Below are 18,145 nucleotides of genomic sequence, written 5' to 3' on the forward strand. Positions count from 1 at the left end.
TAAAGACAGCATCCCCCCCCCCCTTTTCTTCTGAAGTGGGGGAGGAGATAACTAGGTGAAGAGATATGCGTGTGTCTGTGTAAATGTTAATCAGAGAATGAGAGAGTCAGAGAAAGAAAGCCTGTGAAGAGCCTAGCTAACATTAACTTTCATTCAAATTGTAACCACAATATCACCACATATCAATCTTATAAACGTCACACAGAATCAAATAAACAGTCTTGCTTAACCTTGTATAATTATTAAGCCCAGATTTGTTACCAGTCCTTGGAAAGGGAAAAGAGGTTGCTGTGTAGTTATTAGTTCGTCCGGTAAGGTTCTGCATTCACGGTTCTGTCGAGCTGTGAGGCTCAGTAGCTTGTGGAAGCTGCACCTCTGCGCTGCTCTTGTTGGATTTGGATGCGAAGAGAAGATTTAGCTGGAGCAGCCAGGATCTCTCCTAGGCAAAGCAGGAGAAAAGGCTGGCCACCTGCCACATTGGTAGGTTGGTGGGAAAGAGAATGAAGAGAGGGAGAAGTGCCCTTATATTGGCCCGGTGACCTCACAGCTCATGGGGCTAGACTGACCAATAGGAGTTGACCCTTGTGGCTTTTCACACCTCTGTGTGAAGTTGAGGAATCCTGGGAGAGTAGGTTCCCTGTGCTCTGGCTTTTTCCAGAACAATGGAACCTGTTGCACCCTGGGAGACTGAGTTCGGGAGGATTCTCCAGAACAAAAGGACCATGCTTTTTTTCAGGCTTTGACTAATATGTAGGCCGAAAAGGAGGCCTTTGGTTCCACAAAAACCCTTTCCCAACATTTATCAAAACCGTATTTTCGTATAATAGTTTCATATTACTTAATTCAGTTTGACCCCGTTACACACTGCTGTTGCTAACCTAAAACACTTTTAGCAATTCTACTTCTCAGTGATAAGAGTACTGTAAGTGATGTACACAGAGAAAGTACAAATATACAATAAATTCACCAAACACCACACAAGACCAATGCTGCAGACTGAGGAAATTCTAATGTATTTCTCTCTATATACCCAAATCAGTCAACATGGAGAATCACAACAAATGTTTTCATGCTACTACAGTAGTGTTCATAACACTGTAAGCTCAGCAAATATCAGACAAACAGAAAATTCTGCTTCCAGTATAGGTTACAATGACTTGAACTAGATTTGAACTATTAGTCCAGCCTCGCTCAACCTCCATCCGTGGTTCACGACATGGTCAACTAGTGTTGCGCGAATTTCATTTGATAATTTTGGTCCTCCTCTTCTTTGAGCAAATTCTCCTCCTGCTTCAGGTCTTCCTCTTCCTCATCCTCCTTCTCCTCCTCCGTGGATTCCCCCTCTCACTCTCACTCTCACTCTTCTTCCTCTTCTTCCTCCTTACATTTTGGTTAAAGACAGGTGAACTCACCTGCTGCATTTGTATAGTGCTTAAACCCGATTGTTGTGTCTACAATTAAGCATCATGTGTTTGCGCACCTGATGGCCGTGTTAAACCATCATCATTTGACAGTCAGTGCTTTGGAATTGCAAGGGAGTGACATCTTGATATGCTTTTGTGTCTAATGTATACAAGTGTGTTTTTGCAAATACCGTGTATATTGTTTTGCAAAACGTGTGAAGATGCTTATAGTGGTGCAAATCTGGGACAATGTTTTGCTCCTTGAGTGTAAGGTTTGGATAATTGTGTAGTACTTTTGATTTAAGTGTTTATGCAACAGAAAAAAACTGTATTGCTGTGGAAAAAGAGACTAAAACAACTCTCATATGAATTCTTATCAGTCCAATATTTACTTTTCACTACTTACTGGGCAACTCCCATTTTTCTCATCAACTGTAAATGGCCGGGGCAAATAGATCCGTAGACCTGGGAAACCTGCACTGGGCAAACATCTGGAACTGCCTCTAAAATGACAATGATCAGCAGATCCCTTTTACACTTGCATCAGTGCCAAGAAAGGATCCTTCATGTAATTAACAATGGTCGCTAAATAGAATGGACTAACACTTAAATTATACACGTGTTGGGCTCATAAAGATGTTACTAATAAAGATTGTAAAGTACCATGCATCTCTACTGCACAATACTTTACCAGAATAACAGCATAGAAAATTAATGGGTGGAGTATCCAAATATAGTGGAGGCTTCCTGAAGTCACCTTTCTTACCCCTGCAAACAAATGGTTTAGTCCTTGCTGCTCGTTTCTTCTGTTATCATAATCAAAGTGCCTGGCTGACTACTCGAGAAGTTGTGTTCAATCAGGACAGCAATGTAAAGTGAGGGAGTGAAAAAAGAAAAGAAATAAAGGAAAGAGACAGAAAGCAAACAGAGGACAGACACTGCTGACAGATGTCTTTCAACAGAAAGGTGGGTCATGCAAGTTTATTTCATCACACTATGTATCGGGTGTGTGTGTGTGTGTGTGTGAGAGAGAGAAAGAGCCTATTGTCCTTCATCTGACATTTTTTACATTAACTTTTTATAAAACATTTGTGTGGTTTCAATTTTTTTCTACTCTTAATATGGATATATGGACAAAAGCACTCTCACTTTTTTATGATAACTGCTGTGATTATTTAATAATAAATGTACCTTTATAGAGATCTATTTTGGGATGTTGCCATTGTCTTTCTCTTGGTTTTAGTTAGGTGTATTTTACAAGTTGTATTACACGTTTTGTATCACCAGTTCATCAAACATAATCTGATTTTATGTTTAAGAAAATATGAACACCAGGAATGAAAATACAACAGAATATAAAAGTAGGAGATAATCAAGCCATTAGGTCTCTGGTCCCTAAAAAATTGAGAATAGGATGCATTTAGGAAAATGTATTAATGGAAAAGAATCAGTGAGAGCAGGACAGTAACAAAAGCAGAACTTAAAAGTTGTTCCCATAAATGTGTGGCTTGTTGTCAGTGATGTCTGATGATGTTGTTGTGCTAAATAGAAAGAGCGTTCCTACTCCGAATAAGCATCCAAACAACAGCTGATGGTTGCGAAGAGGCAGCCACCTGCTGCAGTGTCCTCCCACCAGGAGGAGGAGACTGGATCTGAGGCAGCACAGACGATCCACTGACCTGACAGCAGACAGGACCTCATCGGTAAGAAACACTTTAATTTCTTTTGTTCAGGGGAAGACAGAGAAGTTAAAGTAAAGAATGTGACTGTAATGTTTTGAGGAGTGTGACGGGAATTTTTGTATTTAGATATGTTTAACGAATCAAATTACATTTATATAGAAGAAGGTTACTGAAAGATGTATTTCTGTGATTCAAGGCTTTAAGTCAAGGGAGTTGCTAATAAACTTAGAGGTGTCGCTAAGCACACAACAGGGGCCACTGAAGGAGATGATGCTTCAGAGGCTCTGGGGTGTGACAGACCAGAGACGGAGGTCTTTGGAAAACAGGTTTACAGGCAAGAGCCTCTCTTGAGTCTGAGCAGAATCAACATGCCATTGTGTTGTAAAACTTCAAGGTAGATCATTTGTAGATTGAGGGAGACCAGTTGTCTGACCTTCCCGGTCAGGACATTCAGAGAGCTGATTGGATAAACTTTATTCTCCTGTGAGAGGAGGGGTCAAACTTGTATAAGTGTTGTGTGTTTCCATTGTTCATTGCATTTGCTTGAAATCTGTCTGTGATGATAGCAGTGCCCCCAGCCGCAGCTGGGTAGGAATTAAACTCCAGAATTATAATTGTTTTGCTTGTCCTTGTATGAAAATATTCCATTACAGGAGCCATTCACTGTTTGAGCGGTGTAAACACTTTCATTGCTATATCAGCGGTCAGCAACCTTTTTAAGCCTAAAATCACTTTTTAATTCCAAATGTAAGCCGAGATCTACCACCCTGATATCTTCCAAAAAACCCACTAAGGAGGGTCCCATTTATTAGTTTTTGCAATTTCTGTTAAAGGCTGAATGTACAAGCTTAAATATATACACAAACAATAGAATAGATAAGTATAACTTTATCTATTCAATGCACAATAATCAGATTAATATCAATTAATATTTGCAGCATCTGTTCAGTGCACAATATTTAGCTTCAGTTCAACAGTATGTTGGAGGAGCTGCTACTGCAGCACAATGTGTTTACATAGGCTTTGACTTGACTATGACCATAAATATGACAATTTCCTTGTATGAAAGTAGTCCCTTGTACTCAAATAAATACAAGTACTATACAGTATGAAGGTCCTGCAAATATTTCACAGTTAAAAACACTTTTTAAACAAAAAAATTGATTCTGTCAACAAAAACGCTGGAGTTCTTTTATTTTGAAACGCATACAGAAAGTGGTTTTAACATTAAAAAAATGCATGTTTGTAATAATTTGAACAGGTAAACGTTAAAACTCAGTTAAAAGATCATTTTCTCTGTTATTATTCCGTGAAACACCACATTGTCTATGACACAAACGTATTTACAACACATTCAAAGTGAAAGCATTCCAGCGTTTCACTTTATGAATCCATTCATTTGGTCTAACAGAGCTTTGATTGTTAATCGACAGACCGGAAGATGCGCGTCTTCATACCGAAGTGTCCTGTTGTTTAGTTTAGTACATAAACCGACTTGTTTTGAATACAACTCTGCTGTGTGAACAACAGACAACGGACACACAGCTAATCTGCAACGCAACCCTAGACAGTGAGCTCAGAGAGTTCGGGGATCGACAGTGAAGACTGCGAGATCAACCGGTAGATCAGGATCGACGGGTTGGCGAGGACGAACTTTATTTGATGGTGCGTGTTTATTTTGTGCCACAAAATATACATAAGAGAATGATTGAAAGAATGAATTTCATTACACAATACTACAAAGGGCATCACAGTTACACAGAAAGGTTCACAATAAGGTACAGGCGATTCCAATTTAGCTGGATCTATTTTGTAATCAGACATGTGATGTTCTTATTTGGATGATTGAATAAAGAATTGTATCAGTCCCAGTCACTGTCAGTTGCAACTCCAGCTGAATCCATCTTGTTAAATGCGTAGAAAAAAACATTAGAAAAGCTGAATCTTTATCATGGAACCAGATAAGATCTAAAGTGTTTCTCAACATGAGTTTCCTTCCACATATCAACACTCTGCAAGTTTCTGTGTTTTGCAGCATAATTTCTTTTATTTCTGTCACAGCAGGAGGAGGTGTAGCCACAAATGGAGCAGCAAAATCTGTTCAACAGCACGGAGAGCAACTGCTCGTCCATAGATGACTTCCGCAACCAGGTTTACTCCATATCCTACAGCATCATCACTTTGCTGAGCCTCACTGGGAACGGCTTAGCCCTGGTGGTGCTGATCAAGACGAACCGCCAGAATTCCCCCTTCCACGTCTACATGATTAACCTGGTTGTGGCTGATCTACTGTGTGTGATGACGCTGCCACTACGAATTGTCTACTATGTCAGAGGGGGCATCTGGAGCATGGGGACTTTCCTCTGTACCTTCAGCTCCTATGCTCTCTATGTAAACCTCTACTGCAGCATCTACTTCATGGTCGCCATGTCGATCACGCGTTTCCTGGCCATTGTCTATCCTGTGAAGAACCTGCAGCTGATGACAGTGAACCGTGCTCGCCTGGTGTGTGCTGGCATCTGGGTGTTTATCTGTCTTTTATCGTCTCCCTTCCTCATGTCAGGTCAATATATAGACACTACCACAAATACAACCAAGTGCTTCGATACTCGGCCGGGTGTAATCGGTAATAAACTCAAAGTCCTGAACTATTTGTCTCTGGTGATAGGCTTTGTCCTGCCATCACTGGTGATCCTGCTCTGCTATGCTGGCATTATCCACACCTTAGTGTCTCGCTCCCGACTGTCTCGCACGCTTTCTGCTCAGCAACAGCAGCGGGCCACTGGCACAAAAGCCATTCGAATGATTGTCATCGTCTTGTTGACATTCACGATCAGCTACATGCCTTACCACGTGCTGCGCACTGTCTACCTGTCCCGGGTTCACCCCAACTGCAAGGAGAAGATTAAAATGCAGAAGTCTGTCGTGGTGACACTCTGCCTGGCTGCTGCCAACACATGCTTCGACCCACTGCTGTATTATTTCTCTGGAGAGGGTTGTCGCAGCCGCTTTTTCTCTGGTGCTACTCGGTCACAGCGCCAGAATCTGAGAGAAACCACCCGAAGGTCAGTTAATTCCCAACAGACAGGAAGTCGTCAGGCATCAATGTCGGGATATGTTACAGGAAAGAGTTCAGGATGACCTGTTGCCTCATTAGTCGTCGGGGAAAGAGTCAAGAAGAACAAGATAACATAAGATAACATAAGATAGAAAGAGATTAAACAGATAATTTTTGACCATCCTCACACAATAATGTATATACCACTATATATTATGTATATTTTATATCACATTATATCTGAACAGGAGAATACTGTCTAATTCCACAGATACTCCCTTCTCTCTCTAAGCAGTAACCAAGGTCAGGTTATAGATAAAGGGCTAACCAACAGTACATTGTAGTGTCTACGCTGATCCAGACAGAGAGACACCAACTTCAACTCTCACCGACTTTAATTTTTTTTATGTATGTTGCCTAACTATCCAATAGGATGTGAACACCTACATGTAACATAGAGAGTGACAGCAATTCTAGCCTTTCATGGATGCGCTTTTAAAATGGGTGACACAAGTAGAATAGGATATACTTTGATGCTGTGTTAGACATCCTCAGACTTGGGGGTGACAATTGCTCATGTTACTCTGTTAGCGTTTGTATATTGTTTCACCTTCTGGTCTCCTTAATGCATCAAGTCTACATTAAAATGTTTTGCATAAGATATCAGCTGCTGCCTGAGTTCTCCTTTCACCATCTTCCCGAAAACTTCCATGACAATCTGAGTTTGTTTTTAGCAGAAGAGTCTCATAGCTTTAAGGATACAGGGTTGTTTATGTCCTTTGTTGAGTACAAAAAAAATCTGGATTATACACTTCCTGTGAAAATAGTCTATTATTAGTCTTTTACACTTCATTGAAAACCTGCGATTGAATGACCCACTGACAACGTGATAGAGTTGAATTTATTGGTCGACAAAATGCCAGATGTCAGTTAAGGTTTCATCATTGGGCGGTGAGGGGAGTGCTTCGCCGTTGCGCTTTCAAATTAAACAATTATGGGGAAAACAGCTCTTTTTGTGTCATCTGGGGGTTTTCTCACAAAGACAGTGTTGCATGATTTTCAAATCATTTACTGACTTTTCAGAATACCTTTTTTTTTATTTAAAAAACCCAATTTGATGACTTTTTGAGATTAGCTACTTCCTGGAGAGACTATTGCAAGTACTGCCGACTGCAGCAGTAAGTTACCGAGTGTGTGGCAGACAAAATAAGATATTCATTCCCTCTTAACTCTACTCCAAATTATCATGTTTCCTGGAAATATAGTCAAGATCACAGCATATGTATTATTTGTTATGGATGAACCAGAGAGGCCCTTCAGGGCTATTGGCACACACCTTTTAGTTGCTCTGGAGTGAAGGAGAAAAACATTTGCTGAGGCTCCCTTTCACTTATAATGCTCCAAACCGAAACATTCTACCTCAGGATCCGAGAGTGTTGATCTTTAAAGAGGAGAGAACAAAGCTGGTGATACTCTTTATTCTTGACGCTGTTAACTACGTCCATGAAAAGTCCAAAATCTACACTGCTTTTGCCTGCATTGTATTTTCTCTACCTCTCCTTGCATTTTTTTTTAAGGTTTTAATCTTACATGGTTTGATTTTTATTTCAGTTAATCAATAGAGATACGTGTTGATTAGCCATATTTGCAGAAGCCATGACAGTTGCTGTGAAATACTTTGCCACTGATTTGATACTGGTTGTAGCAGACAGTGCTCAGCTTGAACTCTTTTTTTCATTTGGCAGGAAAGATTTCCTTCTTTCGTATCCAGACATCACGGCAGCAGCTAAATGAGCCTATAAGCTCACATTTCTCTCAGTGATAGTTGATTGGAGGAGAGGATCTGGATGCATTTCAACAGCAAATCAAAGGTCAAGATGTGACAGTGTTGGCAGACACAGTCGATTAACAGCCACAGGTGGAGAGGGATGTCATCGTCATCATCATCATCATCATTGTCTCACTGACTCTCCCCAAAGCTGCTCCCTGAATCCCAGAAGCGTTAAAGAAGCAGAAGCCATGGACGGACATTGTTCCTGCACAGAGGATTCCTGCAGTGGTTTGGAAAGTCTGAGAGGCGTGGTGTACCTCACACAGCCTCGGGACAGGGACGAGACGGGAGGTTATGAGGAGCAGATGTGACAGGATACACACACACACGCACATACACACTGTGGAGCTGATGACATATCAGGGTCAAAGGAATTTGTCACTCTGTAATTGGTTGTTGTAAAAAGCTTCGACCGCTTCTCTTTGTTCTCTTTCTGCTCCCAAATCTTCTTACATAACTTTCTTCTACATCCACTCAGGATGTTTCACCACTGTCTGTTTGCAGTAGAAGCAGTCAATAACAAAATCAATAAATAACACAAAGCTCGTACGCTACTTGAAATCCCTTCAACAGATGAGGTTTTCAGGATCCAAATTTAGACACAGTTACCACACCACTGTCTCAGTGTAAACTGTGCATTCCAGATGAGCCTTCATTCAAGTGCAGTATAGAGAAATCACATCCCATTAGTGCCACAACACACTAAGTGTGTGCAGCGTTCTTGATTCAAACACTTCACATATGTCACAGTGGACGGGTGGTGGAAGTTTGACATTTGGCAGTGAGTGGGCATCCGCTCCGGCAGCCCTGTATGCCCAGAATAACCATCACACAAACACACACACACAGAGACACGCACACAAACTGCCCAGCATCAGAATCCAACATAAAACAAACCATCAGTGGGCCCGTCATATCCACTCAGCACTGAGTTACAGGCAGACAGGCCTGTTTATAAACACACACACACACACACACACACACACACACACACACATACAGTAACCAAGAATCTATACGGCTGGTCATGATTACTCTTTGGGCACCAGCTTGCAGCAGCTACACACACACACGCACACACACCACAGTGTCATCAAGTCATACAGTGAAAAACAAATTATGCAGAGAATAAACAGTAAACAGTAATTATGTTTATTCAAATAGAGGTAAATACCAAGTTAAGTCATACAAAACATGTTTTAAAAACAGCAGAATTTTCCTTTAAACCGAAGGAAGTTACATTTATCCTGATTCTGAATGTGTTGGACTTAGATCAGTTTAATGTTAATGGTGATGTGCATTTAAAGGCCTGTACCACTAACTTTCAATTACAAACCAATTATTTGTAATTGCTTATTAATTAGCTCGTGGATAGGCAAATCAGCAGCATGCAAGCACGAGCCTGGAGGAGCCCAATGATCGGAAACCCTAATTGCAGCTGGGCATTAAACTTCCGGCTTAATGGAAACCTGAGGCCCGTGCTAAATTGGATTTGAGTCTCGCTTCCGCCAAGCGTGCGTATTGTGCGTAATAAGAGGAAACATGTGTGCCAAACATTCTTGGATGTAACAAACGCATATTTCTTTTGGGATACCGGATTGAAAATGATAAAACAACCATTTTGAGCTTCCTGTTGTGTTTAGCAGTGCAAAGGCGAGGCCAGAGCGCGCCCATCATCACTCGGCTGACATCCCATAATCCCGTGACGAAGATTTATGAGCTCACTGCTGAAGGCGACGTGGAAAAATAGTCTCTCCAGCGTGTGTGGAGAGGAAACTATACGCAGGCTATTTCTATCACTTTCTTCTGTCTTATATTTCAGCAGGAGACAGCACCATGGAGTGGCGCGCACGAAGACGCACAGTGCGCCGTTATTTCGGGTGCGTTTCCCTCCCACTGCGCCAGGACGCGCTTTTAAAAGGATGCACTTTACTACAGTATTGAAAGAAAACGACAAGTAAAGAAGGATAAACACAAATCCAGGCCGTGGACCTGAAACAGGTTATGATGACATGAGAACATGTGATTCCGGTTGGTCATAGTTCTCAATTTCCAGGCTGTTGTCAGAGATTTCCATCACCCACCTAACCAACCGTGCCGTAAACACAGCCCTCATTTGTTTTCTCCTCACAGCAATTATATCATGTGATTAAAAAACATTTTAAATAGAGCCTTTCGATGACTTGTATTTGTGTAAAGCGGATCCATTTCATGTCGAGCAGTAATGTAATAATCCCGAGCTGTCATTACTGCCCAGCTCCCCCCTTCAAGTGCGCCAAACTCCATCTGATCTCAGCACTTATGAAATCCAGACTGGCGCACACCCTCAGTGGGCACCGCAAAAAAGAAAGAGAGAAAGAAAAAAGAAAAGATCCCACTTCTATGCCGGAGGAGCGAGAGACAAGCGTGTGCTTTAAGGAAAAGCCTGCAAATTAATATAGGAAATGTTAGCTTCAACAGCAACGCAGCGAGTTTGGTGGAGATATGTTACTTTTCTCCAGATGGTCTGAATTAACAGACTTAAATATTTGTGCCTCGATTCCCCCTCTGGTGCTCTGAAATGTTCATTGTATTTATCTATGCGCTGTCTAAATGGAGGGAAGCATCATGGGAAACAATCAGGCAGATTGTTTCTGCAAAAGAGTGGCCTAAGAGAAAACATGCTATAAATACATAAATTCGGCCAGTTCGTTGATTTCATATGAATTCATTCATTTTCTTTCACACGTTTGGCAAGGAATTGGTTGGAGTTGCATAATATTGCAAAGAGGAACGAACCTAAAATAAAGATAACCTTTGTGCAGGTCACCTCATCACACGGTGCGTAAAGATGCTCCTACACGCGTAAAATCCACTGCATGGGATCGAGCGCAATTATATTTTTAGTGAATATTTATTAAATCTCAATGAATAATATATTCGATCATTTAACTTTTTATTTTCTTTCAAATTAACGCTATTCACTTGTGTTTAATCCGCTGTCACCTGTTGATACTGATAAGTCATTTGCGGTGCGTCTAGGCACTGACATGATTAAAGAAAAATAACTTGATGACTTCAGCCTGAGTATATTCTAGCTCATGTAGTGAGTTTTCTTATTTGTTTCAAGACGATCGGATTTTAAGGTCGGGGTAAAGATGGATAATTTGGAGGATGGAGTTTTCCTTTTTTTGCAGCGCAGGCCCATGTGGAGGAATGCATGCTGCGCTTTTCCCTCCCTCTCCGTGACGCGCAGAGGGGAACCAGAGGAACAAGCCTTCTACCAAACAGAGAGGAAAGGGGAGACACAGGAACGGATAAAGGGGAAGAGAGGGAAATATTGTGGTGAAGGGAAGAGGCGTGCCAGTAATCAAGGATTTTGGATGAAGGTGCGCGTCTTGGAGAACGCATGGGAACGCACCGGATCAATTACGCAGCGTCACGGAGAAGAGTGGCTCCCTTAGGTGCTTCTGCTGCCTGCTCTGTCCCGTCCTGCTCTGAATGAGCTGCAGGGGCACCGAGCTTTCAGTGAGGGACGAAATCAAAGTTCAGACGGATAACAGGGTTCGCAGAACGACGGGATCTTCCGCCAAGATGCAGGGTCTGAGCTCCCGGGCTCACGCGTTCTCGGTGGAGGCTCTGGTGGGGAAGCCCTGCAAGAGGAGGAAAGTGTCGGAGGGACACGAGTCAAGTTCGGCTGCAGACACCGGCGACGACACCAGCATCTTCACCGGTGAGACAGAAGGAAACTCGTGCCGGATTTTTAGAGATCATCCTGCTGCGTTTACATCCATTTTACGCACAAGATGAAACAATAAAACGCATGACCACAGACCTATATTTTGCAATCAATTAATTTTCGAATTAGCCAATCTTCTGTATTTACCAAGTAAAAGACAAAATTATATAATTAAATCATAGAACGATTTGTAAATGCTCACAAATGTAGTTGCTGAAACGTTTATTTTTTCCCTTTTTAGAAACAGTATTTGGGTAATATCTACAACTTATGAGGATAGAAACGTTAAATAAACTGCATTAAATCATCAGTGATTTTATAGAACAAAATGCATGAATTACTTCTTCTCATTTTCTCTTCATCTCACTCAACCACATCCTTTCACTTCAGGCCTGCATGGGTGTCCAGTCAGTCAGACGAAGAAAGCAGGTTCAACGCTCAAGCGAGGGCCAGAGGAGACCTCATGTGAGCCGCAGAGTCAGGCTGCCGGGTCCGGGCCCGAGGAGGCTGACCCGGAGAGAGCGGAGAACAAGCCGAAGGAGAGCAGCTGCCCGGCGGACAGAGAGGTCCGGGTCGAGCTGCAGGGCTCCGAGCTGTGGAAGAGATTCTACGAGATCGGCACCGAGATGATCATCACCAAAGCTGGAAGGTCTGGTCAAGAGAAACTGGGTTCACACTCAACTGATGTCCACAGATTAAAGAAAACCTCTTAAGCTTTTATGTTTTCTTTCCTTTTCTTCTTCTTGTTCTTCTTCAGAGCTTTACCCCATATCCAGGGAGCGGGAGTAGAAATAACCTTGTATCCAAAAAATTACTTGGCCCACTCATACAGGCTTATAGTAATTATCTAAAATGTCTTAAACTTCACTGACATTGTCTTATATTTTTTTAATTAGATTATATATACTATTTTTTAATAATAATATTTTTTTACATATGATGTCTTCACCTACTATTTGTCAATATAAAACAGCAGGCCCCAGACTCGAGGGCCTCGCTGCTTAAACCACTGTGACCTTTAAGTCATTTATTTGCCATGCGTTATGATTACACGTGTTCTAGTGTGTGTCGTATATGAAACAGTAGACAGAGTGGGCATGAGATGTGATATGATATTTACTACATGTGGACACAGGTGCTTGTGTGAAGCGGCTCTGAAGGCGCAGACAGCGCAGTGAGCTAGCGGCTGAACTTTTTGGTTTACTGAGCACATGAACATTAAACACACATGCAGGCTGTGGAGACCTGAGATGTGTTTAGTGTCCTATTTGTCTTGAGGGTGTGGCATTTAAAAAAAAGTGCGCTCTGGCTTACAGAAAGAACAGAGCACATGATGGGTTCCGAGACAAATTTCTGTCCTTTGTTAAAAGTAAAGTTATTACATTTTGTCAAATTTAATTAAACTCTATTTTCCAGTGACCGGGGACCATTAGAAATTGAAGCTATATCATCCCATCCCGGACTATTAATGACATAATGAAAACTTGTGACATGCATGGGAGATATTCTAGTTCGATTACATTAGCTTTATCTTTCCGTTTCGAAGGAATTCATTTGTGGTCTGATAGGTAGCCATGTGAGTCCCCGTCTGTGGTTTTTTTCTCGAGCAAAGAGTTATTGGGACATATCCACTCGCTGAAATCTAGGTTCCGTTTATTCAATTACCGCGAACACACGCTATAAATCTCGGCAGCGAAGATGCCCTAATGGCCTCGATGTCCCTGAACTTTCTCTTGAACTTGGTCACTGCGCGCAGCAAAGTTTCTGCACTCGGGTTTTAACTTCATCCGTTTTTGACTCGGTTTGTGATGTGAAAGGTGTGTTTAGCCCACTTCTACTAATTTTAAAACGAAAAGAATACAATTAATTGAAACACGTCAAAATTTAAATTAAGCTCCAGCTCTTCTCCCTCTCATTCCTTTAGGAGGATGTTTCCCTCAATGCGCGTAAAAGTGCGCAATCTGGACCCGTGCCAGCAGTATTACATCGCGATGGACGTCATGCCCGTGGACTCCAAACGCTACAGGTGTGTATATTTAATTATCATATATCTGTATGCATATAACTGTACATTTACATGAATGCATATTCCCCTGCAGGTATGTGTACCACAGCTCGCAGTGGATGGTGGCTGGAAACACGGACCACTCCTGCATCTCTCCCCGGCTCTACGTGCACCCGGACTCTCCGTGCGCAGGAGAGACGTGGATGCGTCAGGTCATCAGCTTCGACCGGGTCAAACTCACCAACAATGAGATGGACGATAAGGGACATGTAGGTAACACATCTGAGCACATGATGCTTACTCCTTTCTGTCCAGCAGAAAATACACAAGGGCTGTAGTAGGCCCACAGGTGAGACATGGTTTAAAAAACACTGTTTGAAATTTTGATTCAACAAGTTAAGTATACTTCGGATGATCTGAGTGGCATTGGGTTCACATAAGAAGATAATTAATCACGTAATGGTATAGTAGAGCACCAGAGTCTGACACAGTCCTGCTCAGATTGTTGTCGGATGTGAAACTGTATCGGATGATTCTTAAGGAAGGAAGGTCTGCCATGTCTTTCAGGGATAAAGGAAGTTGAAATCCCTCTCTGCTCAACAACCTCCTGTAAAAGTTCACTCATGGGCAGATGTGAAAGATGTGGTGACTGAGGGGCTGAGGGAGGCTTTTGACTTGATCCTCCTGTTTATAAAACCACCACTGAATATAGACCGTATACTGTGTGTGGAGGATTCGTTATTCTGGTGTACGATGAAGGAATGTAGAGACAGTGTGTGTTCTGTGGAGCTGAAACCTGCTTCACTAAACAGCCTGATAATCCATCATGTTGTTGTGGTCAGTTCAGATCATTGAAACTGACTTCGTCGGCTCATTTTGGATTTAAACAATTATAGATAAGAGTTTTGAAACCTTTTTGAAACTGACACATATTGCTACAGTTTATAATTAACATAAATACATGAATTATACAAATTTATTAATTTTAACAAATAAGAATAATGATAACACACTACAGAACTACATTATTTGTATTTATTTATTTAAATACGCATTGACATATTATTTATTTTTAATTATGTTCTTTTGCTTTCATCGGTCGCCGCAGGCAAACCTGATTGTTTAGTTTATGCTGTATAGTAATGTGTACCTCAAATCATGTCATTTTCTATTAAATTGTTGTTTCTCATTAATATGTTATGTGAATGGCATTTGGTGGCCTTTGTTGATTTAATTGTTTAATAGCACATTTCAGTTCTTGCTGTAGTTGCCCTAAATAGCTGAGGTTATGTTATTAAGCAGCATATTATTTAGTTTTCACAGATCACACTGTGTAGTCCTATTTGTAATATGCTATGTTGCATTAGGCCTAATCATTTTCAGATTTAATACCAACAGAAACGAAATAACAGGCGTTTCCCCAAATTGTTTGTCCTTATATCTTTTCAAATGATTTGAAACTTACCCTTTTTCCAAAATTGACAAACAAACATTTTGTTGGTTGATCAAAACATTAATATTGTTAGACATGATTATCACATTTTTAAAGCAAAATGCCAATTATTCAAATTTGTTCAGCATCTCAACTAATGATTTAGTTTTATTTGTTTAATGCAGTGAAGTGCTTAGTACGTGCTTAGCCATTTGACGACATCACAGAGTTTTCCTGTAGGAAATCACATTTTATAGATCAAATGACTGATTGAAAAATACAATCTTGAGACTCACTGATGATATAAACAACTGTTAGCTGGAGTCCCTGCATCTCTTCTTTCAGATGTTGATACAATAGTGGCCCAACAGACAACATATTCAATATCATTTTCCTCTCCCGATTCAGATTATTCTTCAGTCGATGCATAAGTACAAGCCACGGGTGCACATCATCCAGCACGACCCTCGGATGGACTTGTCTCAGATCCAGTCGCTGCCTGCTGAAGGAGTGCACAGCTTCTCATTCCCGGAGACTGAGTTCACCACGGTGACGGCCTATCAGAACCAACAGGTAACGCAAATAAAAATAGTTGATACTGAGTGTTTGATTTAGCTAATTTACAATCTTAATTCTTTATTTCGCAAGAATATATTCAAAAAGCAGATGTTAGGTCTCAATCATCGACTTAGTAGTCACCATGATGATCCAGTCAACAGCTCAGGGACCTTTGACCTCTCATAAAAACGTTTTAATTTCCACATCGTGAAGATGAGGAGGCCCACTCCCCTGTGGGCTCAGCCAGATCATAAATTGCAGGGTCCTGATTTTCAGCGGGGTCAGTTGTTCAGTGAGGGCGTGTGTGTTCCCGTGCAGGGGAGCTGACCCCAGTGTTGGCCGCCATTCCTCCTGTAACAGAGCCATCCGCGGGGACTGCCAGCTCTTTTCATCAGGGCCCAGTTTACGATCAGCGAACTTATTATTACAGAAACTCAGTAACAAGCTGCGACTGGGCCGACCGCTGAATTCCAAACCCTGTTAAAGCACCATATAAAACTGTACAACCCTCGAACGCCCTTCTCCGAGAGCCCTGTTTGACGTGGCTGACGGCCCTGCTGGGTGCTGCTGGGAGATGCAGTCCCCGAGGGAGAGCTCTGCTACCCTCTACACTGCAGTAAAGCTTAGCTCATTGTTAGCTTAACATGTCACTGTTTGACACCTCCACTCTTATAACTCCATGTCTGTCCTTCTCTCACGGGCTAGATCACAAAACTGAAGATCGACAGGAACCCATTCGCCAAGGGCTTCAGAGATCCAGGAAGGAACAGGTACAGAAAACCTCAGCCTAACACTTACTTTAGCGCAGAAAGAATTCCACTAAAGGTCCCAAGAGGGATTTAGGGTTCAGCCACTGAAACCTGATGCCACATAAACCCTTCAAATGAAGTTGAAGTGCGTCGTGCAGGATTTCACACCTCTCAGAACCAATATTTAAAAACCTGGAATAACATTTTCAAGTGTTTTTACAGTATATGCTGTATTTGTGTGTGTTTACAGAGGGGTGTTGGATGGCTTATTGGAGTCATATCCCTGGAGAAGCCCTCTCAGCTTGGACTTCAAACCCTTTACCATACAGCTCCAAGGTGCTGTGCTGCTACTCTTATACATTCTCAGTTTTTTTGTTTTTGTTTGTATCTGTGATTCATGTTTCTGATTCATTCTTCTACAGGAAGCTCAGGGTCGCTGACCAGCGGTGTGAAGAGCCTATTCCCTCACCCCTCATCTCCGACCCTTCACCCGTTCTCCATCTCTTCGCTCTCCTGCCAGGACTCCGCTCTCCACGCCCTTGCTCTCCCCCTCTATGGCAAGACCTCCATCACCTTGCCCGGCGGCACCTCCCCACTGCACAGCCGAGCCTTCTCCTCCCTGGGAGCAGACCGACTGAGGGGCTTGCCCCTGTCGTCTCCGCTCGCAGACCTCCCGCTCTTTTCGGCCCTGCAGGGAAAGAAACTTCCCCACTGCAGGGACCACAGTCTTCACGGATCTGCTGGGAGCTCCCCCTGCCTCATCCCCCTCCACAGCCCCCTCAGCCCTCAGGGACCTTCTCTCCTGCCGCATCTCTCTGACACTGCGGGCCCCTACTGCCTTTACCGCTACAGCTTCCCCCTGAGCCCCCAACTCGCAGCTATATCCCGGCACGCCAAGCTCGCCGGGGACACCACAGACTGTCTGCTGCGCCAGTCTCCATGGCACCCGACCACCAACCACTGCCTCTGACAGCTGGACCGCACTTGCAGACTCTGGCCCATCGAGAATGAGAAGCCAAAGCTTATTGCAACAAAATGGAGAGGGCTCCGTCTCTTTGTGCAAGACTCTAAGGACCAACCAACAGAGAACTCTGGGGGAGTTTTTGCATTTAAAAACTAATTTGTACAGAGTGTTGGATTCAACAGCAGAAAAGTGATCCTGAAGCAGATTGTGAGCAGCTCTTCTCCAAAACACCAAAAGTGGACTAAATGTAGGCAGGATGTCGATTTTTATTTGCAACAGAAAACAGAGTGTCTTAACGGAGCAGAAGAACCTCTGCTGCCTTAACCTCTTCATATGCCGTAAAGAGCATCAGTAATAGGACCTTACCTGAGGTATGTAATATAATGAGAATGACTGTTAAACTGACCATAAGTGCCCATTAAAATAAATATTTTTCATATTTTTTGTTCAGATCATACACCGGCAATTAAAACGTTCTTTTCTCACATACCATATGTGTACACAAGGTGAAAGAGGAAACTTGTTTTTCTGTTTTACTGATCTGAATATATAGTATATGGCAAAGTAAACAAATACACGGAAGTGCTATTGAGTGACAGATAGTGCTCTGTAATAAGATAAGATGAATACTCCCCTATGATGGGAAAGACATTATGTTGCAATAATCCAGTGGTATTCACTGGAACTGAACAAAAGCGTGTTTTGAGTTCTTTCGAGCTCCGAACTCGGATGAATCCCAGTGTCA

General features: G+C 42.2%; 1 protein-coding gene and 1 pseudogene across 1 annotated transcript; both read left to right on the plus strand.

The window, feature by feature from the left end:
* The first annotated feature begins 5,140 nt into the window (after positions 1 to 5,140).
* LOC133012260 (cysteinyl leukotriene receptor 1-like) lies at positions 5,141 to 8,285 on the plus strand (annotated as a pseudogene).
* Positions 8,286 to 11,547: 3,262 nt separating this feature from the next.
* On the plus strand, positions 11,548 to 17,406 carry tbx22 (T-box transcription factor 22). The gene is made up of 8 exons (XM_061080215.1): positions 11,548 to 11,662; positions 12,119 to 12,341; positions 13,617 to 13,718; positions 13,792 to 13,966; positions 15,538 to 15,702; positions 16,393 to 16,457; positions 16,687 to 16,772; positions 16,859 to 17,406. The coding sequence occupies exons 1-8, from the start codon at positions 11,548 to 11,550 to the stop codon at positions 17,404 to 17,406; spliced, it is 1,479 nt and encodes a 492-aa protein (XP_060936198.1).
* Positions 17,407 to 18,145: the final 739 nt, after the last annotated feature.

Source organism: Limanda limanda, chromosome 10 (genome assembly GCF_963576545.1).
Source record: "Limanda limanda chromosome 10, fLimLim1.1, whole genome shotgun sequence".
NCBI lineage: Eukaryota > Metazoa > Chordata > Actinopteri > Pleuronectiformes > Pleuronectidae > Limanda > Limanda limanda.

What these genes read in the sequence shown, in the direction of transcription:
- tbx22 (XM_061080215.1), top strand. Translation starts at nt 11,548, where the DNA reads ATGCAGGGTCTGAGCTCCCGGGCTCACGCGTTCTCGGTGGAGGCTCTG. An exon ending in GTGGACTCCAAACGCTACAG is followed by an intron (nt 13,719 to 13,791) that starts GTGTGTATATTT and finishes ATTCCCCTGCAG; the next exon opens with GTATGTGTACCACAGCTCGC. An exon ending in AGATGGACGATAAGGGACAT is followed by an intron (nt 13,967 to 15,537) that starts GTAGGTAACACA and finishes CTCCCGATTCAG; the next exon opens with ATTATTCTTCAGTCGATGCA.